General features: G+C 49.2%; 1 protein-coding gene across 1 annotated transcript in view; it reads left to right on the plus strand.

Moving 5' to 3' along the window:
* RAB10 (RAB10, member RAS oncogene family) overlaps positions 1-24,807 on the plus strand; it is a 482,537-nt gene that overhangs the window by 262,298 nt on the left and 195,432 nt on the right. The window contains exon 3 of the mRNA XM_069605573.1: positions 5,233-5,371. Coding sequence (XP_069461674.1) covers positions 5,233-5,371 — 139 coding nt within the window. The remainder of the gene's footprint in view (positions 1-5,232; positions 5,372-24,807) is intronic.

Consider the following 24,807-nt stretch of genomic DNA (forward strand, 5'->3'; position numbering starts at 1 on the left):
CCGTGGCCTTTGGGTCCATGTATAGTATTTGCACCCATCTGATGAATTCCCCCCCAAATCCGAATTTCTTCAGTGTCGTCACCAGCCATTCCCAGTATATTGAGTCGAATGCCTTTGTGGCGTCCAGGTAAAGTATAGCGTATTGTAATTGGGATTCTGCGGTTTGCGCGAGAATGTGTTGTAGTCTACGTAGGTGCAGTGCTGCGCCCGGGTATGAAGCCGTTTTGGTCGCAGTGTATTAGTCCCCCAATTATCCTGTTCAGGCGCGTGGCTAGTATCGTGGTCAGGATCTTAACATCATAATTTAGCATCGCTATCGGGCGGTAAGAGTTGCATTCGTCCCCCGGCTTTCCGGGTTTGGGCAGTGGTATAATTAGTGTTTACCTCATAGACTCCAGCAGCTCCCTCTGAGTGTATGCCTCCCGAAGGATCTCAAGCAACACCAGCATCAGGGTTGCTTCATATGTTTTGTAGAACTCCGGAGGGAGTCCGTCACTTCCTGGAGTTTTACTGGAGTCTAGTGATCTTATTAATTCTGTGATATCCTCTGTAATTTGGGCATCCAGGGTTTCCCGCTGTGATGAGTATTTTGGGGAGACCTATTTCGTCTAGTGTTCAAGATATCTTCTTGTGGTACTTGGTGGGAGTGACTATAGAGGTGAGAGTAGAAGTCTCGGACGTGTTATTGATTTCCTGTTGCAGCTTATGTGTTGTGCCCATCGTGTCTTTGATTTCTGTGGTTTGGAGTCGTAGGTGTTCCCCTCTGCATAGCCAAGCTAGGAGTCTGCTGGGCTTATCTCCCTCAGCATGTACACTTGCGGTTTTTACCGAATAATCAAACTTGGAGAGCCTACCCCAAGCTTCCTGGAGGTCCTTGTGCAATTGTCCCAGCTCGGACTCCTCTTCTCTGGTCCCGCGTGTATCTACTGCCTTTTATCTCTTCTTTCACTTTCTCCAGTTCAGCTCTTAGCCCCCCCCCCACTACCTACATCGCCTCCCAAACCGTACTCCATCTGTTGACTCTGCCAACGTTATTGTGTCCATATTCCTCTCGTTTGTCCGTAGCCCTTCTGTGAAGTCCCGGTCCGTCAGGGCGTCCGGTGTCATGCGCCATAGCAGTATGGGAGGCATGGGCCCTCGTGTTTTCCAGGTCATCAATAGCGGAGAGTGGTCCGATAGCTATCTACCTAGATAGTGTGCTGATTCTGGCCCAGATGCCCCAGGGCCAGGAGCGCTTTACAAATAAAATAAATACAAATTCTATTTGTGTCTGGTGGCCGTTGGCTACAAATAGGTAGTCTATTCTTGTGTGTGGGAGTGTGGGGATGAGAAGTGAGAGTAGCTCTGGTCTGCGGGGTGTAGCTCCCGCCACAATCCACTAGGTCTAGGCTTTCTACTAGTGTGTTCAATGCGATGTTTGCAGCGTCCTTTCTGGCTGTTGTCTGTTTAGACCTATCGAGCTCCCAATCTCTGACGCATTTGAGGTCACCCCCCATATGAAGAAGCCATCTCAACATTGGGCTAGTTTGGCCCCCAAAGCATCTAGGTGTTTCGGGATCCCATGATTGGGTAAATACAAGTTCATTATGCAAACTTGGACCAACTCAATGCATTCCCTCACTATTGGGTACCGACCTTCAAGATCCGCCTCCCAGCCCAGGAGTTTGAATGGGATTGCCGGACTTATCCAGATGAGCACCCCCTGGCATATTTTGAATAGGGGGCCCCTACATTGCCTGTCCCAGTGTTCAGTTACCGCAGCCATGGTATGTTGGATCAGGTGGGTCTCCTGCAGTAGTGCAATAGCCACCCTTTTGCTATTGATGAAGGTGTTCACCCGATTCCTTCGAATATATGTTCCCAGACCACGGGCATTCCACGTCCGTACTCTGATCTCATTGGCTATATCAATATGTGGGTCCACCCCTCCCCCTGGTTCTCATCCCCCGGGTCAACAGTTTCCATATTGGACCTTGCTTGTTGCTTACCACCTCGGGCTGCCCCCGCCCAATCATACAGAACCTCATTCACGCATGTCTTGGCACATACCTTACTCCGTGTCTGAGTCAAACTAATATAAACATTGAACCAAACCATAACTAAAGAACTTCACTCAGCTGTCGCCTTTCAGTCATGGCGCTCAAGCGCCCCTGCAACTGCTTGACCCATCTGGGTTTCAGCGTGTGGGCTGTGTTGCGTCGGTAACTGGCCGACTTCTGGTAGTCTGTGGGGTGTGACTGTATGCTCCATTCAAGGTTCCTGCCGTTTAACGAGAGAAAGTGTTCCATTGTTGCTTGATGCACATTTGCAGCTTCATTGGTGTCCCAGTGGCGGAAGGTGTGCAAAGGGATAAGGTGCTCCTCATGACTCGTGCCCGTCGGTTATGTTCTAACCACATTGGGGCCGCCGCCAGTGTTTCCAGGAAGACTGCCCGTCCTTTGTAAAGCACCTGGAGTCTGGACGGGTACATCAGCATGTGTTTAAGTTTTAATTTCCTGAGTCTGAGTTTGATTGGTACAAACAAGTTCCTTGCTCTTTGCACTGCAGGCGTGTAGTCCGGGTAAATGGCTATGCTGGCGTTGTCCCGGCGAATCTGTCCGCCCTCTCTGGAACATTTCAGGATAGTTTCCCTTTCGCGGAAGTTCAATATCCTTGTGATCATGGGGCGAGGGTGTGAGCCCGGCAGTGGTCTCTTCTGCAAGGATCTATGTGCCCTCTCAACCACAAATCCCTGTCATAACGTTTCTGCCCAACTTCTTGTAGTATTAGATTTTCCACAAAGTCTGTCGGATTGGATCCTTCCGTTCCTTCCGGAACTCCCAGCAAGCGTACACTGTTGCACCGGGCGCGCCCTTCTGCATTCTCCTCCCGGGACTCCAGTGCCGAATTCACCCTCTCCAGCTGTCAACCGTCTACCTAGGTCTTTAGTGACATCTGTCATTTCCTTTCATTCAGTTTCAGCCGTTGTGACCCTTTCAGTGAGTTCGCAGACATCTTGCCTCATCAATTGCACATCAGATTTGACCTCTATTTTTATGTCAATGAAGGATCTCAGGGCAGCGATTGCTTCGAGCACTTTGTTCTCTGAGGTGGTCGATTCCTTATTCAGCTGCACTAGTTGTGCTTCCGGGGGGTGGGGTCGCGCCATGTGGTTGCCCTTTCTGTTTAGCAGGGTTAATGGAGTCCATGATTGGCAAGTCCTTTCTGTTTTTTTTGAGGGCTTGTCTCCGCTGGTGCCCGGGTGTGACGAAAGTGTAATACTGATGGTGGCACCCTTCTGGTTTAGTGTTCTCGTTCGATCCGTATGAGGGTCCTTTTTGAAATGTCGAGTATCCTGGCGCCCTGTTTGATTGGGGCGTCCTTGGGTCCGAGTGCCCATTTTACTGGCCGCAAGTTGTGGTGGTGACACTGTTGTGTGGGGTTCACAGCACTGTGTGGCTTTGTGCGTGTCCCAAGCAGCCCAATGTGGTTGTTGCCCCTTAAGTTATTGAGGGCTTGTTGCCACTAGTGCCCCCACTTGGTTTACAACGGGTGCAGTCCGGGTGGCATGCCACTCGTTGGTTGTGCAGCGTCCCTCTTGTGTGGGGATCCTTCAGTTCTATGCCCAGTCACTGGGCTGCTAATTTGCCCTGTGGTTGTATTCTTATCTCGAGTCTCACTATGAGGGTTCAGTTTTGGTGTATTAAAGTAGAACTTATTTGGAGCTGCCCCTCGTTGAGTGTCTCAGAATGGGGGTTTGCAGTTGCCTTCCCTCTGGGCTTAATCCGTGTCTTCCTTGCATCCCCCTTTGTCAGCAGGGCATTGTTCCGGCTACCGCGTGTCTGCGGCTTCATGCGGGCTCACCCATTCCCCCTCCTCTCAGTACGCCGGCTCCTGCTGCTTGCTGTCCTCTGGTGCGACAGACCAGCTGGTTGACATGTTGGTGCTTGGCGGTGCGTTCCGACCCTGTGTGCTCGGGCTACAGCCGGTGCGGTGTGTGGGGAATCCCTTACTGTGGTCAACCACTGCGGTCTGTTTGGGTCGGGGCCCCTCATATGTCTCTTCAGGGACTTTGGGGTGGTCCCAGGTTCGCCCTTTCGCCACCTTGCCTGATGCTTTGATCGATTAGCCTCGAGCCCCCATGGCGCCAGGTGCTTGCCTCACGTTCAGGTGTGCGGCTGCCTTACCCCTTCATGGTCAAATCTTCATCTAGCTCGGCTTGCATGCTTCTCCTTGACGATGTCTCGTTCTGGGGCCACTGGGCACTGTTGCGCGCACATCTCCAGTGCGGGGGCCTTGTGGGGTCCCCACCGTCTTCGGTGTGTTGTCTGGCTCGCTCGCACATCACCTCGCTGAAGCGTGTACCTTTTACACCCAATGGCTCCTGTCGCGGAGCTTCTCATACGCCGGGTACCCTCTTCCTGGGTCAGCGTGCTGCATCCGTTGCTCCCTGGCTCTGATGTGGCAAAGCCTGTTGGGGGCCGTAGTCCGCGGGCCGTCAGGTGCTCGGTCGCCTTGTTTCTTTCGGTGTGCAGAGCTGCACCTCCTGTCCCAGACAGACCACGGTGCTTGAGCACCCTCCTCGCTTCTCGCCCCCGCTTCCTCTAGTAGCTCTCTCCGCTCCCTCTCGTCATCTCTGGCGTGCTGCGTCCGCCATCTTGGGGATTCAGGGGCGCCTCTTCTCTGCCAACTTCCACAGCAGCTTTCTTCAGATTACTGACCACATTACGGTCGGAAACGGTTGCAGCTTCGGTGGGTGTTGTCGCGGATGCTTGATTTACTATTTTTTGATGTGTTCTCAGGATAATGAAGGATCTCGGCAGGAGCTCCTTTCAAACGCGGCCTCACGCCATGAGCCCAGGGAAATACCCCCGTGAAACTCTTAATCTGTTAGGCAGACTTCATCCAAAATGCTTTTTGAAACCTTGGTGACCGTGACCAATCCCGTTGGTGCAATTAGGCACAAATGGTAAACTCCAGCACAGATCTACTTGCAATGAAATGTTCTATAGTGGGACGCCACATTACTCCTGCAGCAACAATAGGCTATCCAGTACATTTAGTGGCAAAGCACAGGCTCTCTGGGGCTGGTCGCAACAAGCACGATAAGGTTTTTAAATTGAGTTTCTAACAATGTGATGGAAAGAAGGCATGTGTCTTGACAGGCTTCCAGTTTCCCCTCTTAATGTATATTTGCTTCTTTTTTACAAGCACACATTTCATGTGACAACTTTTTTTTCTTGATCTCTACAGGGACACGGCAGGACAGGAACGTTTTCACACCATTACCACCTCCTACTACAGAGGTGCTATGGGAATCATGCTTGTGTATGACATCACAAATGCCAAAAGCTTTGAAAATATCAGCAAATGGCTCCGAAACATTGACGAGGTAAGTTTAACCAAAAGATTGGAATTAATTCACCTTTTTACTTGTGTTGGTTCTGAACGAAGTGTTGGTTTTCAATGCAATTATTCAAATGAGTTCTGCCCTTCGAGCTCAATGTCTTCATTACAGCAGAAGAATTCCATAAGAACATAGATTATATGGTTGTTAAATAGCTATAGTTAAATAGGTCTGCACTGATAGGCACGTTGAAATCGTTACAAAAATGTTTTGTATAAAGCCAAACGCTCTTATGAAAGGGACAGATGCAATGTTTTGTTGTGAGGTGTTATATATAGTCTTGTACTTTGTCACTGGCCTGGAGTGATTGCCAATAGAATGTAATGCAGCTCAGGAGAATGTTGAGTGCATCAGTGTATGAATGTTCAGAGTGAGCCAGTTGGGGGCCTGAGCTGGAGTGAGTGGATGGCCGGTGGGTCTTCACCCTCATGTGTACTGTACTACCCATCCCTGTCACCCATACTACTGTATATACCTAAGAGAAACTGTATTTCGAAGGGATTGTGTCCTCCGACGTATTCCTCATCTTAGATATCTCCTTCCAGCTCTGCTGGCCTCGGAATTTTTTTTCTCTCTAGAGGGCGCTGCGCGTCGATGTCCCTCGACAGCCGCCGTATCGACGTCATCCTGCCTATAAAGGCCGCGCGCAGCGTCCGTTGCTCAGTTCCGTTTTTCCCCGCTTACTCAGTGCCTCGGAATACCGTTGCTCAGTTCTTGTCAGATTAATCCTATTTACCTCGAGTTATTCAATCCGTACTCGATGGCTTCCTCGTCGGAACCGACAACTCCTCGATCCGGCTTCAAAAAATGCCGAGATTGTGGGAAAAATGTCGCTGACTGACCCTCACAGAGTTTGTCTGTTGTTTGGCAGCTGAACACCATTGTTCGGAATGCGAGGACTGTATGTCCATGACAGCTAAGGCCCTGAAGGAGCGTAGGGGGAAGCTGGAGAAAGGTAAGACTTTTAAAGCTTCTTCGTCGACGAAGTAGAGACACTCGTCTCCTCGTCACCATTCGCGCTCCAGGTCTCGGAGTGGGTCCCATCACTCCTCGAGATTGAAGCACTCGAAAAGGAGACGTCGAAGATCCCCTTCTCCGTCTTACTCTTCCTCTGTTTCGCCAAAAAGAATCTCTTGCCCCACGAAACATAGTTCCCGGGCTGAATGGGAGGAATTCCGCAAAAATATGATGAGCGTCTTCGAGAAAGCGGCCTCGACCCCCTCAAAGACTGCCGAGAGCGATGCTCTGGTCGAAAGACCCGAAGGTCAACGCCGCGAGTCGCAGTACCCGGCGAAGGAAACCTCTCGAGCGCGTCTCGAACCCTCGAGTAGGACTATGACCTCCAAACCTTCCTCGAAGGTTCCGTCGACGCCGAGGTTGATGTCTTCGACGCCGTTGTCCAAGGGACCTTCAACACACGGGTCTGTCGACTCGACGCCAGCTTCGACGCCAAGAAAAGTCACGGTTACGACACACCGAGTGACTATCCCCAGGTCCTCGACGTCGATGGCTTCGAGATTGTCGAGTAGAATTCCAATTCTGTCGAGGTCTTCGAGGCCTCCGCCTTTGTTTTCGACGCCACGCTCGAAGCCGTCGGCATCGACGTTTTCGAGGCCGATAATGACAAGTTCGGCACCCTCTGCCTTGGAAATGGGATTTACTCCCTTTGAGTTCAGAACATTTGAGAAATATGTCCTCAATTTTGGAAGAGGGTGAATTGTCTGAACAGGAGGACACATTTGAGTTGCAGGGACCTGTAACCCCAATTAGAGAGGAATTGTCCTCTGAAGAACGCAGGTTAAAGGATCTTCATGATTCCTTACATGAGGCAAGTGGGTTAGACACTTCCCCTGAGGTGGAGTTTGCTAGGCCAGACCCGGGGGAGCATGCAGAAACCCCCTATAGAGCCTTAATGGCCAGGATCACAGAGTTCATGGGGTGGTCTGCACCTTCACAATCTTTCCAACAAGATGACCTTACGGATATTCTTGACAAAGGCCCACAGGAGGATCCTGTGGTGCCTTTTCATAAAGCTCTTCAGAGGAAGATCATGACAAACTGGGAAACCCCAGATGTCGTACCAGCAGTAAATAAAAAACTGTCTATAGTACAGGGTATCTTCTACAGACCCAGAGTTTTTGTCTAAACACCCATCCCCAGAAAGTCTGGTGGTACAGGCAGCATCCTCTACCGATGTCAAGACGGCTTATCCTACCGTCCCACAGGACAGGGACGATAAAAAATATGATGCTATGGCAAAGAAAGTCTTTTCAGCATGTAGCATGGCGTTAAAATCTGTTAATGCTACTTGCACCCTGGCTAGGTTCAGCCATACACTTTGGGAGTGTGCTTCTACAGCGGCTGACTGCATCCCAGAGGGAGAAGAAAGGGATGCGTTCCTGAATATTATACAGGACGGTAAAGACGCTATGTGCGAATCACTCCAGACGGACATTGATTCGGCTGACAGTATCAGCAGAGCAATGACGGCTAGTACATCAACCAGGAGATTCGCTTGGTTGAGAGTCTGGTTTTGCCCCAGATGTGCAAGCCAGGCTCTTGAACATGCCATTCGATGGCTCTTCTTTGTTCGGGAAAAAGGCGGATGACAGTTTAGAGAAACTGCAAACTTCAAAAGCAGCAGCAAAATCCCTAGGAGCTGCAATCCGTCAGACTCCTTTTCTTCCCACAGGAACCTCTGCGAGGGGCAAGTCCTTTCGCTTCTACTCCGCATTCGGAAGAGGTAGAGGATGACCGGCTCAAAGGGAACAAAGAACTACCCGAGGTGGACGGGGTAGATATTCAAAAGCCGCAGCAACAGCAGGTGCCTCTTTACCATCGGCATCTGCATCAGCCGCCCCAAAACCACTCTGAGGACTTCCCTCACAGGACACCTGTAGGAGGCAGGTTGACTCAACATCTGGCGGTATGGCAGGCTATCAAGTCAGATGCTTGGGCATTGGAAACAGTTGCCCAAGGTTACTGCCTGCCTTTCCTACGTATACCTCAGTCATCCACCGGGGATCAGCTCTCAGAAAGCTCCAGATCCGCTCCTCTTGCAGGAAATTTTGGACCTGCTAGAGAAAGGTGCCATAGAACCGGTACCTGTAGCGGAGAGGAACAAGGGCTGGTACTCCCCTTACTTTCTCATTCCAAAGAAAGACGGAGGACTGAGACCCATCTTGGACTTGCGAGAATTGAACAAATTCCTCAGAAAAGACAAATTCAAGATGGTCACTCTTTCTCAGATCCGCCAGGCCCTTCAGTTCCAGGACTGGTTGGTATCGCTGGACCTTCAGGACGCTTATTTCCATGTGCCTATCCATCTCAAACACAGGAAATACCTGAGGTTCGCAATTGGCAACTCTCATTATCAATTTCGAGTGCTGCCATTTGGGCTGACCTCCGCCCCGAGGGTCTTCACCAAGTTAATGTCGGTAGTGGCTGCAAGTCTAAGGAGGGAAGGGATTCACGTCTACCCCTACCTGGACGATTGGTTGATCAGGGCTGTTTCTTCGGAACAAGCTCAGATCCAGCTAAATCACGTGTGCCACTTCCTTCACAGACTGGGCTTCTCCCTCAATTTAAAGAAGTCACAAATGATACCATCGCAGAGACTCCAGTTCATAGGAGCGATCCTGGACACTTCCCTGGGAAAAGCCTCGCCACCAGAGGTGAGGGCTCAAGATATTCTACAGATGGTTATCAAGTTCCAACATGCCCAACGTCTCCCAGCCTTCGACTTTTTGAGGTTGCTATGCCTCATGGCATCCTGCATTTTCCTAGTGCCAGAGGCTCGCCTGAGAATGAGATCCCTCCAGTGGGCACTGAGGACTCAGTGGTCACAATTCTCAGGGAGAATGACAGATCTTCTTCAGGTTCCCGACAGATTAGCTCGAGACCTTCAGTGGTGGGCCTGTCAGGAGAACATTCTGAAAGAACAGTTTTGGCAACCCTGGCCGGAGATAACAGTAGTCGCGGATGCCTCACTCGGGGTGGGGAGCCCACGCCAACGACTTGACCATCAGCGGTCGTTGGTCTCCATCAGAGTCCAGACTACATATCAACCTGTTAGAGCTGAGAGCCATCAGACTTGCGCTGAAGGCGTTCCTGCCAGCTGTACAAGGGAAGAACGCCCTGATAATGACGGACAACACGGTGGCCATGCATTACCTCAACAAAAGAGGAGGCGTAAGATCACTACCCCTGTGCAGAGAGGCGATGCAGCTCTGGTTTTGGGCAATCCAAGAAGGAATCTCTATCGGCAGTTCACCTAGCCGGAGAGAAGAACTTGACAGCGGACGCTCTGAGCAGGCAGAACAGTCTCCCACGAGTGGGAGCTAGCTCAGGAAGTCCTTCAAGAGATCTTCGCCCTTTGGGGAACCCCTCAGGTAGATCTGTTCGCCACCAGCCTAAACAGGAAATGCGACCTGTTCTGCTCAAGGGAATTTCCCCCGAGGGGAGCTCTGGGAGACGCGTTCATAGTGGACTGGGAGTTTCCGCTTCTGTACGCGTTCCCACCGGTCCCTGTCATTCCTCAAATGATCAGGAGGTTGAGACGATTCCGGCGAACCATGATCCTAATTGCCCCGGATTGGGCCAGGAGAACGTGGTACCCGGACCTTCTAGACTTGTCCATCTGCCCTCCAATTTGACTTCCACTCAGAGAACCTACTCTCTCAGAAGGGAGGTCAGGTTCTCCATCCAGACATCAAAACCCTCAACCTTCACGCTTAGCTTCTGAAAGGCTGAGGTACAAGGATTGGGACCTCCCTGATGATGATATGGAGGTGTTGCTTTCGGCAAGGAGGCCAGCAACAAAGTCTTTATACCGCTGCCGTTGGAACAGATTTTGCAGCTGGTGTAGAGAACAGAATATCGACCCTTTTTCATGTGGTACACCAATGGTTTTGTCCTTCCTACCATATTTGGCAAATTCAGGCCTTCAAGTTGGCACCATTAAGGGCTATCTCGCAGCGCTATCCATCTTTAAGCGTACTGCGGAAGAACCATCCTATTTCAAATTACCCTTGGTAATACAGTTTCTAAAGGGGTTAACCAATGTTTATTCCCCAAGACCATTCCAAGTTCCCCTATGGGATTTAAACTTAGTACTAACTTTCCTGATGGGCACACCTTTCGAACCTCTCCATTCTTGTTCGTTAAGATTCCTTACCCCTAAAACTGTTTTATTAATAGCACTCACATCTGCTAGAAGGGTGATTGAATTACAAGCTCTTTCTTGTAAACCCCCTCACACAATATTTCACAAAGACAAAGTTGTCCTGCAAGTGAAGCCTAATTTCCTCCCAAAGGTGGTTTCTGAATTCCATATCACTCAGAAGATTACCCTACCATCTTTCTATCCTCCTCCTCACCCGGGGAAAGAGGAAGAGAGGTTACACAGGCTAGACCCTAGGAGGGCTTTAAGTTTTTAGATCAGTAGACTAGCCAGGTTAAGACAGGCAGACCAGCTGTTTGTAGGTTATGCAGGTCACAAGCTGGGGTTACCAATAACTAAGCAGACCATTTCCAGATGGATCATTCTAGCCATTCTGGAATGTTATAAACTGGCAGGGAAAGAGCCCCCTCAAAACCTTAGGGCTCATTCGACCAGAGAAATTGCAGCTTCATCGGCCCTCAAAAGAGGCGTGCCGGTTAAAGACATCTGTGCGGCAGCTACATGGTCGTCTGTCCATACCTTTACACGTTTTTACAATTTGGATTCCTCCTCCAGTCAAGAGACTAGGTTTGGAAATGCTGTACTGCATTCTATTCATCAATAGAAGACAGTGTGAAGTCAGTACTCCCTCCTCCAATAATAGAATACTGCTATGGGAGCCTATCTAAGATGAGGAATACGTCGGAGGACACAATCCCTTCGAAGAACAAGTTACTTCTTACCTTGTAACGTTCTTTCGACGGGATGGTCCTCCGACGTATTCCTCATCGACCCTCCCATCCATCCCCGCAGTTCTACTTCCCTTGTTGTTGCAGCTTATGCTCCTTCAGGGTGATTAGTTTAGTCCAGAAAGTATTATTGTGGGCTACAAAACGGAACTGAGCAACGGACGCTGCGCGCGGCCTTTATAGGCAGGATGACGTCGACGTCGATACGGCGGCTGTCGAGGGACATCGACGCGCAGCGCCCTCTAGAGAGAAAACATTTTCCGAGGCCAGCAGAGCTGGAAGGAGATATCTAAGATGAGGAATACGTCGGAGGAACATCCCTTCGAAAGAATGTTACAAGGTAAGAAGTACCTTGTTCTTCTGATGTTTGTTAATCTGCTTAGAATCACATGCTGTGCATAGGTCCGACATCCAGTAGTCACTGCAGAGTATTGCATTTTGTTTTTAGTCGTCGAAAAGGGACGTCGACAAGGCGTGTCTGAAATACTATCCCTATAGTGACGTGCGTTGTACCCACAATCCCTCACGCGTCGAGGTCCCTCAGATTGTTTTTTTCCGCCCAGCTACTGGTCGCCTTTATGCGGAGCTCCTCGAGAGACATTGCAGATTCCATCTCCTCGACCTTTGGTCGTTTTTCCTGTTTAATATATAACATATCGATCCCTCCCTCGACGCAATTGTGAGCTGTCTCCGCCGAGCAAGATCTTCGACGGAGGGGACGAGCGGAGGAGATCCTTCGGCGTTGCCGAACACGTGGCCTGGCCTCGCAGGCCAAATACAGTAGGGAGAGTGGGGTCGTGGGAAATCTCTGGTTCTTTTCTGAGAATGCCTTTCCTTTTCCCCTTCCTTTCCCTTGGGGTCGTTATCACGATTAATTGCCTCGGCTATGGAGAGGACACCCTTTAGGTTTTGCCCCCTTTGCAAGGGCAAGTTTACTTGGAAGGACAAGCTTTCACGGTGTAACCGCTGCTTGCCCCTCGATCACAAAGAGGAGGGTTGCACGGCTTGTCGGCTTCTGAAGCCAAAGACTCTAAAAGACCGTAGGGTCGAGAGGTGGGCGGCCTACGCTATGTCGAAGGCCGGTTCTTCACCCGCCGCTGCTACCACCGACCGTGACGAGGAACGTGATAACACGACCTCCGCTACGGAAGTCGTACACCCCTCTTAAGAGCGCTCGCGCTCTTTGTCGTCTGTCCCCGGCCCCGACGGGCTCGGCTCACGCCCTGCTTATGGGGATGAACACCCCGGCGACACTGACGCACACGATACCACACATAAGCACACAACCCATAGCTCTTCTTCGTCGAAGACGAAGAAAGCATCAGCGCCCAAGGAGACGCAGGTTCCACCGGCGGCCTCCTCGGATCGTTCAGGTTCGCAGCCGCGACCAGCGACTGGGCTTTCGGCAAATAAGGGCGCCGCCCCCAAACCATCGGCCGGCGCGCACCAGCAGAGAGCGCACGCCGCCGTAGAACGATGGACACCCGTAACGTCGAAACCACAGTCCTCCGCTGACAAACGAGTCGCAGAGAGCTTGTCGAGGATCGTTGTAGCCCACGCCCAGAAGCGTACGCCGAAAGACACGCCGAGCGCTACGCAGAGGTTGAAAGACACGCCGAAAAAGCCCGAAGAAAGACGGGGACTACCCCCTTCAGTCGGGGGGACCCCCAGCACACCGGAAGGCGACGGGGCACTTTCCTCGACGTTATGGGAGAGGTCGAGCCGTTTTCAGCTAGATGACACTAATTTTCCCCTGCTAGACCGCTCAGGGGTACCCCATGAAACCATGGAAAGGCTCCATCTCTGCATGGAGAGAATGGAGAGGTTTATGAAGACCCAGAACCCTCCCACTCCCAAGAGAACAAGAGAAGGGCCTCGGGAGGACCCCAGGGCCAAATATCCGAGACTAGTCAATCCCCAGCAGGACACAGCCTCAGACTTCCATAATGTGTATGACCTCACTGGTGAGGAACAATACTTAGAGGAGGAGGATGAATTTGTGGACGATGAAGAGACAGAACCAGGAGGAAGGTCTGGAAGACAGCCCAGACATGGTAGGAGAAGGCTTCAGAGAAAATCCAGAAGGAGGACCTTCTCATCCCTGGCAATCCCCATCAGTATATTCGGACACTGATGTCCTGAACCTAAATCCTCCTGACAATTCACCTGTTAGAAACACGTCTCCCATTGACGATCAGCCCACATTCCAATGCCCTGTTGCACAGAGCAGCAGCACATTTCGAACTGGACACTGGGGAGATCTCTCCTGAAATAGACTTTGTGGAAAGAGTAATTAAGGAGAAACCCCCAGTCAGCCAGACCATTCCCCTCCTCGCTTCAGTGAAGAGAAGAATCATCCCTTCGCTATCCACACCCGCACTAATCAGAGGAGTTAATCCAAGGATTGAAAAACTTTTCACTCCTTCACCCTCAGACCCGCTGTACATCAGGGGACATTCCATTCCGGATTCCCTTGTAGTAACTAATACAAGGAAGAGGGCAGGGGTGCCGCTGTCCACCAGCGAGGCACCACCTGACAAGGAGGGCAAGAGGTTATATGCCCTTGCAAAGAGAGTCACATCCTCGGCTGCCTTTTCGGCAAGAATTGCGAACAACAATTCTTTGCTAGCTAGCTACGCGGACGCGCAGTGGGCCAAACTGCGCAAAGACGCCGAAGAAGCGCCGGAACCACTACGTACACGCCTATCAACTATTGGCGAAGGAACCCAGGTCAAGCAGAGTATTGTAAAGAACTCTCTGGATGCTGCTGAGACAGCGGGACGTTCCCTGGTTCAGGGAATACTCCTAAAACGCCATGTATGGCTGCGCAACTCGGGGTTCAAACCGGAGACACAGGCGTCTTTAATAAATAAACCTGTTGAAGACTCAAACCTCTTCGGGAAAGCGGTGGATGAGGCTCTGGAGATGGCTAAAAAAAGAGTTCGATACTATCAAAACTCTTGACCAGATCTCTAAGCCCACTACCAGACGCGGCTATGGCAACAAACGCTTTTTTCGTGGCCAACGCCAACAGCAGAATCAGCAGCAACAGTACCCTGCCACCAGTTACCAGACCAATACTGGGCAGTACAGCCAAAGAGGCCAGCACCGGGGCAAAGGGAGAGGTCGGGGGTCCACCCCCAGAGGCTCCCAAGCCCTCAACAACACCAAGTGACGCGAAGATTCGCGTCCCCTACCATGCAACACCGGTCGGGGGCTGGATAACATCCTTTCTTCCAGCATGGGAGGGAATAACGTCAGACCGCTGGGTACTTTCCACCGTAGCCCACTGATACTGCATCAAATTCAACAGTTCCCCAACATACAGACCCCCGAGGGGACGACGCATGACATCGGAACACCTTGCCATCCTTCTCCAAGAAGTACAACTGCTGGAAAAAGGAGCCATAGAGGTCGTGCCTCTATCTCATGTAACGGAAGGTATTTATTCAGTGTACTTCCTTGTACCCAAAAAGGATCTAACCATGCGCCCTGTATTAGATCTGCTCCCAGCGAACAAGTTTATCAAACCCCAGAAGTTTCGTATGGTGACCTTACAGGAAGTGATCCCACTGCTATCACAGGGAGATTACATGACAACATTGGACATGAAAGATGCATACTTTCATATTTTAATGTTGCCAGCGCACAGAAGATACCTCAGGTTCATGATAGAGGGCAAACACTACCAGTTCAGAGTGCTACCCTTCGGCATAGCATCAGCACCAAGGGTATTCACGAAGGTACTGGCAGTGGCAGCGGCCCACCTGCACAGGTTGTCCATCCCAGTTTACCCTTACCTCGACGACTGGCTCATAACAGGGGATTCTTACGAAACATGCTTCTCCAATACCCAAAAGACTGTAGACCTTTAGTTCCAGTTGGGCTTCTCCATCAACGAAAAGAGGTCCAGCCTAGACCCCAGCCAAATCAAACAATTCCTAGGGGCTCTAATTCAAACCAAGGACGGCCTCGTCTTCCCCTCCAACGAGAGGGTCCAAAACATGCTGTTTCAGATCCCTCAATATGTGACCGGTCGAGAGGTGACGGCACGCAATGCGCTTGCTAGGCATGATGGCGTCGTGTATTTATTTGGTACCTCACGCGCGCCTGTGCCCTATGCAAGAGTGGCTCAACAGCCAGTGGTGTCAGGCCAGCGGACTATGGGACGATCTAGTGGTGGTCTCGTAGGCCTTGGTTCTCTCGCTACGGTGGTGGACAAAGGAAAACTTGGAAAGAGGGAAACCTTTTGCCACACCCGCGGCGGAAGCCACTCTAACCACAGACGCATCCCTCACAGGATAGGGGGATCACCTATCCCATCAGACTGCTCACGGAGTGTGGACTCCGAACGTAGCATCCAAACACATAAATCTACTAGAGCTACTAGCTGTGTTCAAGGCGCTAAAAGCCTTCCAGGAACACCTACAAGGCAAGACTGTGTTGGTCCTTACAGACAGCACCACAGCCATGTACTACATCAACAAGCAGGGGGGCACCCACTCTCCAGGACTGTCCAAACTGGCCCAAAATATATGGAAGTGGGCTCTCAAACAAAACATGTTCCTACTGTCACAACATGTACCAGGGGAACTCAATCTGCTGGCAGACAAACTCAGCAGAGATTTCCCCCTGCCCGAAGAGTACGAATGGCGACTGCACGAAGACATCGTCTTTGACGTCTTCACACAATGGGGATTCCCAGAAATAGACCTATTCGCAACCCTGGAGAACTCACAATGCCTGTTACGCCTCCAGGTACCCCCAGAACCAATCCAAGGGGAACGGTCTGTCGATGCAATGGTCAGGGAAATTTGTTTACGCTTTTCCCCCCGACTCCCCTTCTCAACAAGGTGGTGCACAAGGTGCACCAGGAACAAGTGACCATGATACTGGTGGCCCCAATGTGGGCCCGACAGCCATGGTTCGCTCACTTGATGGAGATGTCTCCATCTCCCCCAGTACTCCCCTGCCCGTACAACATGCTGTCACAAGACAAGGGCAGGACTCTGCATCCATGCCCCCAGAACATGAACTTAGCAGCTTGGCTCCTGAGATCATAGAATTCGGACATCTACAGCTCCCGCAGAGATGCATGGACATCCTCAGGGAAGCCAGAAAACCTAACACTCGCCACTGCTATTCTAGCAAGTGGAAGAGATTTGTCATCTGGTGCAAAGGAAAAAGCATCAACCCGATAGACTGCTCTCCCACACATATTGTTCTATACCTGACCCACTTATTAGATTCAGGTCTAGTGTTCAATTCCATTAAAGTCCACCTAGCAGCACTTTCTGCATACACCACTTCCCAACGCAAGGTGTCGTGGTGGAAGATCCCTGTTATAAAGGCCTTCATGGAGGGAGTGAAGAGAATACACCCCCCCGATAGCTGACCCAGCTCCCGGATGGGACCTTAACGTGGTACTTACCAGACTCGTGGGCTCACCATTCGAACCCATGCACAAAGCAACTCTTAAAGACCTCACTCTAAAGACTGCTTTTTTTAATAGCCATCACCTCCATCAGGAGAGTAAGTGAACTACAGGCTCTTTCTGTTCTAGACCCCTTCGTTACAGTTCAGAGATAAGGTGGTTCTACGCACACACCCAAGGTTTGCTCCGAAATTCATCTCGAAATTCCACGTAAACCAGTCTATAGAACTGCCAACGTTCTTTCAAAATCCTTCCAACTTGAAAGAAAAAACTCTGCACACACTAGATGTGCGCAGAGCGGTCATGTTCTACATGGAAAGAACCAGACCACTGAGGAAGACTAATCAGTTCTTCGTCTCGGTGGCAGCAGGAAGAGAAGGGGATGCAGTTTCAAAGTCCACTATTTCTAGATGGATTGTTCAATGCATCACTCTCTGCTATACTCTTGCTAAGAGAGAACTGCCCTTTAAGCCAAGAGCACACTACTCGAGGCACGGGGGCGTCCATAGCATTCATTGCAAATGTTCCCCTTGAGTCCATCTGCAAAGCGGCTACCTGGAGTTCTGTGCACACCTTTACAAAACACTACTCTCTAGCTGCACACTCTAGATCTGTCTCCCAGGTGGGACAGGCAGTATTAAGACATCTTTTCTCTACTGTTCCTTCTCATAACCCACCGCCAACTCCGGGTACTACTCGCTAATCTATGCACAGCATGTGATTCTAAGCAGATTAACAAACATCAGACAATGCATTACTTACCGTAAAAGCATTTCTGATGGTTGTATCTGCTTAGATTCACATGCGCCCACCCTTCCTCCCCGCTCGGATGGAAGGAACATAGACTTCCTTTTATATCTCTTTTCTGTACTCGCTCACGTCTAGAAGGCTCCCTCAGGGCAGAAAAATACAAACAGAGGGACCTTGACGTGTGAGGGATTGTGGGTACAACGCAAGTCACTATAGAGATTGTATTTCAGACACGCCTTGTCGTCCCTTTTCGACTACGAAAAACAAAATGCAATACTCTGCAGTGACCACTGGATGTCGGACCTATGCACAGCATGTGAATCTAAGCAGATACAACCATCAAATGCTTTTACGGTAAGTAATGCATTGTCATACTGTATCAATAAAGCATACCTGGATCAACACCAGTCTCCACAGCTGGTCTGTGTCCCGTGTGACTAATAAGAGACCTTATTACATTGGCAACGAGAGTTAAAGAACCCAGGAATAGAGTGCAACAGAGGAGCTGCAGCTACAATATTGTACAGTAAGGAGAGCTGTGGGGGGGGAAGCAGCCTAAGAGTGACCCACCGTTCCCCCAAAGACTCAAAAATAAACATCCTGCCCAGCTCGAGGGTTTAAGATTTATAATGTGCCACTGGACTCTGGGAGGGAGGTCCCCAGCCACCATAATTTCCCCAGAGTTCCCCATGGAAATGTGCACATAAAGGAGGAAAATGCCCCTTAGATCTTAATGGGGACAAAAAGGGCCCTCCTAGTTGAAGATTGACATTTTGCTGCTCAGCCGTATGTTAAACTATGTTAAAACACTACGTGTGTCAATGAAATGCAGAAGCTTCATGCAAGCGTCTTACAGTTACATCGACCACCCAGTACATTCTGCAAACCACAGGGTGGCGCCAGAGCTCCCCGCTCTCATAATAACTGAAAACAATTTACAAAGGCAATGCGCAGCCCGTAATTTAAGACATGTTTTTGTTATGCCATGCCATTATTTCAATATCCGGAGATCAATGGCTACATATGCGGCATGCACATCATTTGACTCGCATGTTTTAAAAGATGCTGTGTGAAAGTGACCGTTGATCTGGAGCCTCTACGAGGCCACCCTCCGTGCTGTCCAGTAAGCAAGTGATGACGCAGCCGAATGTTCTGCAGGTGTTGGCAATTGACATAACGTCATGAATGCAAGTTCATGAGCGCTGTAGTTTCATTTCGTTCGCATTTCAGGGAACAATTTGGAAAAGTGCACCTGACGGAATGATGTCACTACGTGGACGTAATGAGGAAGTAAACACATCGTATTGCTGTATCCTAGTACAGAACTATACCGTACTCGGAGGACTGCCCAGAGACACATCACGTGAGCGCATTCGTTTGAAAAATGTTACGGAGTGAAATGGAACCAACGTTATTTCATTTCAGCAATGTCTATGGGCGTAATATGCACAAGCACCGGTGTTTTAACCAACGTTCAATAGAAGTAATGAACAAGCATTGATTTTGGGCGCTCTAAGGAACCTTTTGTAAGACATTTTTATTTATCATTTATCAACGGAACTGAAACTACAACGTGGGCAAACGGCAGATAAATTAAATGGGCTACGGCAAAACATGTTTTTTTCCTTTGGCACCAATATTTGGATTTAATTATTTTTGGCAATAATGCAAACGTGATAATTTACAACATTTTTTTCCTTTTTCCTTTTTCCCAGAGGTTTAGCCACTATTAATGATACGTGTAATCGCTACTATGTTTGGGTTTAGCTACATTTTGTGCGTGGCCCTGATCAAGCCACCACTGATAGACTTATACCTGAAGTGAATCTTACAAAACCTTGAAATTGACAATGGTGGGTGTAATGTAATACAGCAATTTTGCAAATGTATCTGGAAAAGCCACCACCGCATTTAGAGTTTACAAGGGTGGACATAATGCAAAACATGAGCATTATAAATGGAAAAATCAATTTAGATTTCTTAAGCACAGTCAATGAATATTATTTTTTTATTTTCTCAATTTTCCACCATCACTAAGAAATGTTTATGATTGAACAACCTATTCTATGGTTATGGTGTTAAGGGTCTGATTTACCCTTTGGAGAGTTGTTGAACAAAACATTAGGTACATTGGATACCCTGCAATTGACGAAGGGCCATTGTCTTGCTCAGTTTGTGTGAGGTTGTGGCCCACTGTTGTGTCCCATCCCGGCCATGACTCACGTGTTGCAGTTCATGGTCGCGGTGCAGGATATTCCAGTTAACGTATACTAATCAATAAGTGTGGAGTTAATTGAAGGTAGTGTGAAAATTTCAAATTAACACTAGAGCCATAATAAAACAAAGATATGGCGGTATATGCGTACGCTCTAATGTGAGATACTTATGTGGGCAACTGACTGAATAAGGGTTGCACTGGCCAACTGACTGAAGAATGGTTGTGCCAAAAAAAAAGAATTTGATATTGCTGGCAAATGTACATAACCTGTATACAGTGCGCACTTTAGTATCAGTCATTAAGTATTTACCACTGTTCTTTTAGTAATAGTTGATAGTTTAAGACCTCCGGTGCTGCCAGGAGCACCCCATCTGTTACATGTAGTTTATCTGTGTGAGATTCTGGTTGTGTTTAAATTTATGGTGGGTGAGTGATGTGTTTGGCTGACTTTCCTGCATCATGTATGAAAGGATGATGTTTGTGTGTATGAACCTGATATGAAAGGAAGATGTCACGCGTGGGTACTTCCGGTATGAAAGGGAGATGTTATGTTTTGTTTGAATCTGGTAAGAAAGGGAGATGTTATATATAGTCTTGGACTTTGTCATTGGCCTGGAGTGATTGCCAATAGAATGTAATGTATAATGCAGCTCAGGAGAATGTTGAGTGCATCAGTGTATGAATGTTCTGAGTGAGTCAGTTGGGGGCCTGAGCTGGAGTGAGTGGATGGCCGGTAGGTCTTCTCACTCATGTGTACTGTACTACCCATCCCTGTCCATGTCCTGTCACCCATACTACTGTGTATATACCTAAGAAGAACTGGACCTCTATAAACTATCAATAAAGCATACCTGGATCAACACCAGTCTCCACAGCTGGTCTGTGTGTCCCGTGTGACTAATAGACTTTATTACATGAGGCAAGTCTACGAATTATTGGCGCCTGATAACAATGGACACTAATGACAATTATGGATGAGGCAATTAAGGGAAATATAGCCGCAGGTGAATATACATATTATACAGTACAACTGTTAGTCGAGGACAGGACAGTAATTTGTCTTTGGCAAACCGTGAGAAGTTGGCTGAAGAGTTTACGTTGCCACCTCTGTATTAATTAGCCTTTGCTAAAGCTCCTGAGCCGGATGCTGTACCTGGGGATTTTTTATAACTCTAACATTGACATGTGAGCACCCTCATTAATGTGATTAGAGCCTTTTTGATTTCCCACAAACACCCCGATACATGGAACCTAAGCAACATCATTCTGATTTTTAAGAACGGATTTTGTGAGGTACCCACCTGTTGGTACTAGATCATTGAGTGATATTGCTATGAAAATACTGGGTAATCATTTGTTAAGTGATACCACTTGGTGTTGATTAATATCGTACCAGTTTGCCAATGTAGGTTTTCGCCAAGGCCTCGGTACAGTGCAGCAATGGCTCAATTTGTCCCTACTAATGGGTAAAAGGGAGGTATTAAACATTGCCACTATATCTGTTTTTATGGATGTATCTATTAACTTCAACAAAGTTGATAGTTTTACTTCAAAACCATCTGTAGAAACTAGGCATTGAACTATAGCTATTTTGAGTCCATTTTATTCACATACAAAGCTTGCCTTTTATAAGGCCTACCTGGTGAACGCAGAACTAATTTTACAAATCAGTGTTTACGTTGGGGCTTTGTTACTTCTCCACTACTTTTAATTTATACGTCAATGAGCTGGATTCAGTTTCAAAGGATTTTACGACGATGTACCGATGGAAACATTCAGTTCATAACATTCAGTTCATACCATGCTTGGCATATGCTGATGACGTTTTGCCATTAGGAAGAACAGCCATTGCTTTACAGAAGTTAATGTGCACGTAGTTATTTCAAAATGTATGGTAGTTAACGAAAGATAGATTCAGGTAATGGTAAATCGCAATTATAAAAAATTATGAAAATTAAGCAAAGAAATGTCAGAGCATTGTAAGGTGGCTATCAAAGCTTACCTGCCTTATCAGTATGGTTCCAATGGATTCCTCATTACTCCATACTTGTGGGACATTCCGTCCGACGGGACCTGAGCACTTTAGTTGAAAAGCATCAAAATTGAAAATGTTGTCCTTCTCTATATGCGGGGTACCGCATGCGGCCTAACCCCGAGCATCGCCCTTCAGTCCATTTGTTGTCATGGTCGGACGTACTTTCATCTCAAATTTTTTTTTTCTTTTTCATTGTCCTTTAATTTTCCTGCTTCAGTTCCGCGGTAATCTTTTTTCGTCTATGCTGGAGTGTCTGGGATTTGTCTTGTTCATCGTGCACTTGTCGTTTCGTGAGGGCGGATTCCCACTCTGCCTGGAGTGCTTAGGCCCGGAACACCGGTGGGACTTGTGCTTCTACTGCAACTCACTCTGTCCGGACACTTCAGCGTCGGCTCGTGTTGTCAGGTGGCAGGTGTTCCAGCAAATTCCTCCACCATTGCTGCAGTTCATTGAAGAAAAAAGGAAACGACCAGTAAGTTTGTTCCTTTTTTTTTTTTTTAGAGCAGCCCAACCAGGAGACTCCTTCCTGGGGTCTTCGGGTCTGGGAGGGGCTCAAGTGGCTGTTAACAGGTATCTCCCAAAAGGATCCAAGTGGCATTCTGGGGTCTCCTCTGAGGTCCCCTGCAAAGGGACTGCCAGGCTATGATCTTCATCCGAGGTTCCACTTTTGGGGGCTAATGTTAGGCTAGTACTTCTGGTGCCGCCGTCACTGGGGTCAGTCCCGAGGTTTCCACATCTGGAACTGTGTACCGAGTCTCAGCTCGAGGTTCCTGTTAAAGTGACTAAACATACCGGGCTTATCCCAGTGGGTCCCTATCTTGGGGCTTTATCTAAGACCAGCAAGATTGAGGGGCCCGCTTTGAGGGCTCTGGCTCCAGGGGATGACTCTAAGCCATCCCACACTAAGGCCTCTGGTCGAACCGATCCTGCAGAGGGGGCAAAGAAGCCGGTTCAACAACTTAAGTCAGCCGAGGTTCCCTCACTGGGGGCTAAATTAACAGCAGACTCTAAGGGGTCGCAGAAACACTCGGTCTACCAACACCAGCTCTGCCCAGATTGCTTGTCTCAATGCTAGAATGGAGCAGAGGTCCCGTTTCCCGTTGGTGACCATGGTTTTACTGGCACCTGTGACGCAGTTCACCTCAGGCGTTAACAAAATGGCGGTCCAACCCCTGTGGTCCACGGCGACCATTTTGTCTACCTCTCACACCAACGTTCACAACGGCTGGTACTGAGGGCCCTGTCTTAAGGGTTGAGCAGTCTTTTCCACGATTTGTGGATAACAAGAACACGTTCTGCCCTCCAACGGATTGGCGTGCTCTGACTGTGTCACGACCCTCGCCCAAAACCCCCTCTGGCAAACCCACTGGCCAGGTGGAGTCAGGACTCTGGCCTCTAGAGCCTGGCATCCTCCTCAAAAGCCCTCATGGGGCCAGTCCTGGCGCCTATGGCGCCAGGCTCATACACCATGAACAATGTGCTTGGGAACTACTTTATTGTATTGTCAGCCAACATGGGGGCATCCACATAGCTTGGTTCTCATGAACCAAGCAATGCGGTCTAGGGTTTTGGGTGTGGCAGGCCTGGAACTACTTTCCCTGGTACTACTTTACCTGGGCTATATAAACCACACCCTGACTGCAGAACATGCTTCGTGTTACTTTGCAGCTTGCAACGTGACGCTCACCGTGTCCAGCTATTCCCTCGAACCTCGGAGAAGCAGAACCTTCAAGGAGAGAAAAGGAACATCATTAGCAGCAGCATCTTACCTGCAGTCCATCTTTAAACACTCGCAGCTACTGAGAACAGCTTCCTCGAATCTGCACGCCTCCCGGACTGAACGACCTGAAAGAGGAAGATGGAGGCAACATTAAAGAAAGCTGTAGAGACATTTACAAATTACGAACTGCTCAAAAGGCTTACCTGGCTGGTCGCGTCTCAGCTGGCACCACTCCGGACATTCCACTCGCGCTGAAGAACACTGCAACCAACAAGGAAGGGTAAACACAGATTAGCAAAGGCAAGACGTTGCAGCGCTGCGCATAGCGCTTACTTACCGCATCATAGTGCTCTTAATGCGCCATCATTTACCAGCGGGGCTCAACCAGCCAGTTTGCTGCGCTGAAGCTCTGCATACCTAAGGGAGAAAAGACATTTTAAACAAAGGCATGCAGGATAGCAACAAAACTAAAAAGCAATAAGACCTACCTGAACAATATCAAACGGGCCGGCGTCAGTGAAGTAACTGGACCACACTCGCCCATGAAAGACAACGCGCCCCTGCAAAGAAGGCAGGACGGAGAGCATGCCTAATTCTACCACAAGGTGAGGAGGCGCCAGAGGGACAAAGCATACAGGGGTGGAGGGAGGATACTTACCCCAGTCGGTCAGTCTTGAACACAGTCCTCCTGTATTTTCAGGCAGAACCTTCCCCGCAGACCACATCAGGGCAAAGCTGGGAAGCATACCAGCGAGTAACCCAGCTGGGTAGCGTCCCTGTGGATACCAGGTGAGCGTAACACTCCGCTGCTGCACAGCCTTGCTTCTTCCAAACGTCTGCTCCTTTGGTTTACATGGTTCTGGTTGGTGGAGGGCCATCTTGGCAACCATCCTCTTTACGATCCTGGGAGTCTATGCCCCTTCCGAGCACCCTCTACCCACTCAAGTGACTCGACCTTATGAGTATGCGTTCTTCCGCAAGTTTCAGGCGCTTATGCATTCTGATCCCATGAAGGTGTACTTAAGGATTTATTTAAGGAAATGTAACCTAAGCTGCTGAACCGGCCCCTGTCCGGCAATCCCTCTGTAGGTCTTATTAGTGCCACCTCCTCCACCACTTCTTGTGGGGCTTCCTCCTCTCTGCCTCCATTTTCTCCTGTGGAAAATACTACTGTTGCAGTCAACCCTGCCCTCGGGACGTGAGGCGCTATGTGCAGAGCATCAGGTTTCTGGATGAGTATCAAACGGACCAGGACCAGCTCTATTAGAGCCTTCCTTGACCAGGTTGTGGATATGATGGTGTTGCTAGACATCCAATACCTGATCCTCCAGCATACTTTCTGGAACCTTTACTC

The sequence above is a fragment of the Ambystoma mexicanum genome, chromosome 4p (genome assembly GCF_040938575.1).
Source record: "Ambystoma mexicanum isolate Mex_15411 chromosome 4p, UKY_AmexF1_1, whole genome shotgun sequence".
Lineage (NCBI taxonomy): Eukaryota > Metazoa > Chordata > Amphibia > Caudata > Ambystomatidae > Ambystoma > Ambystoma mexicanum.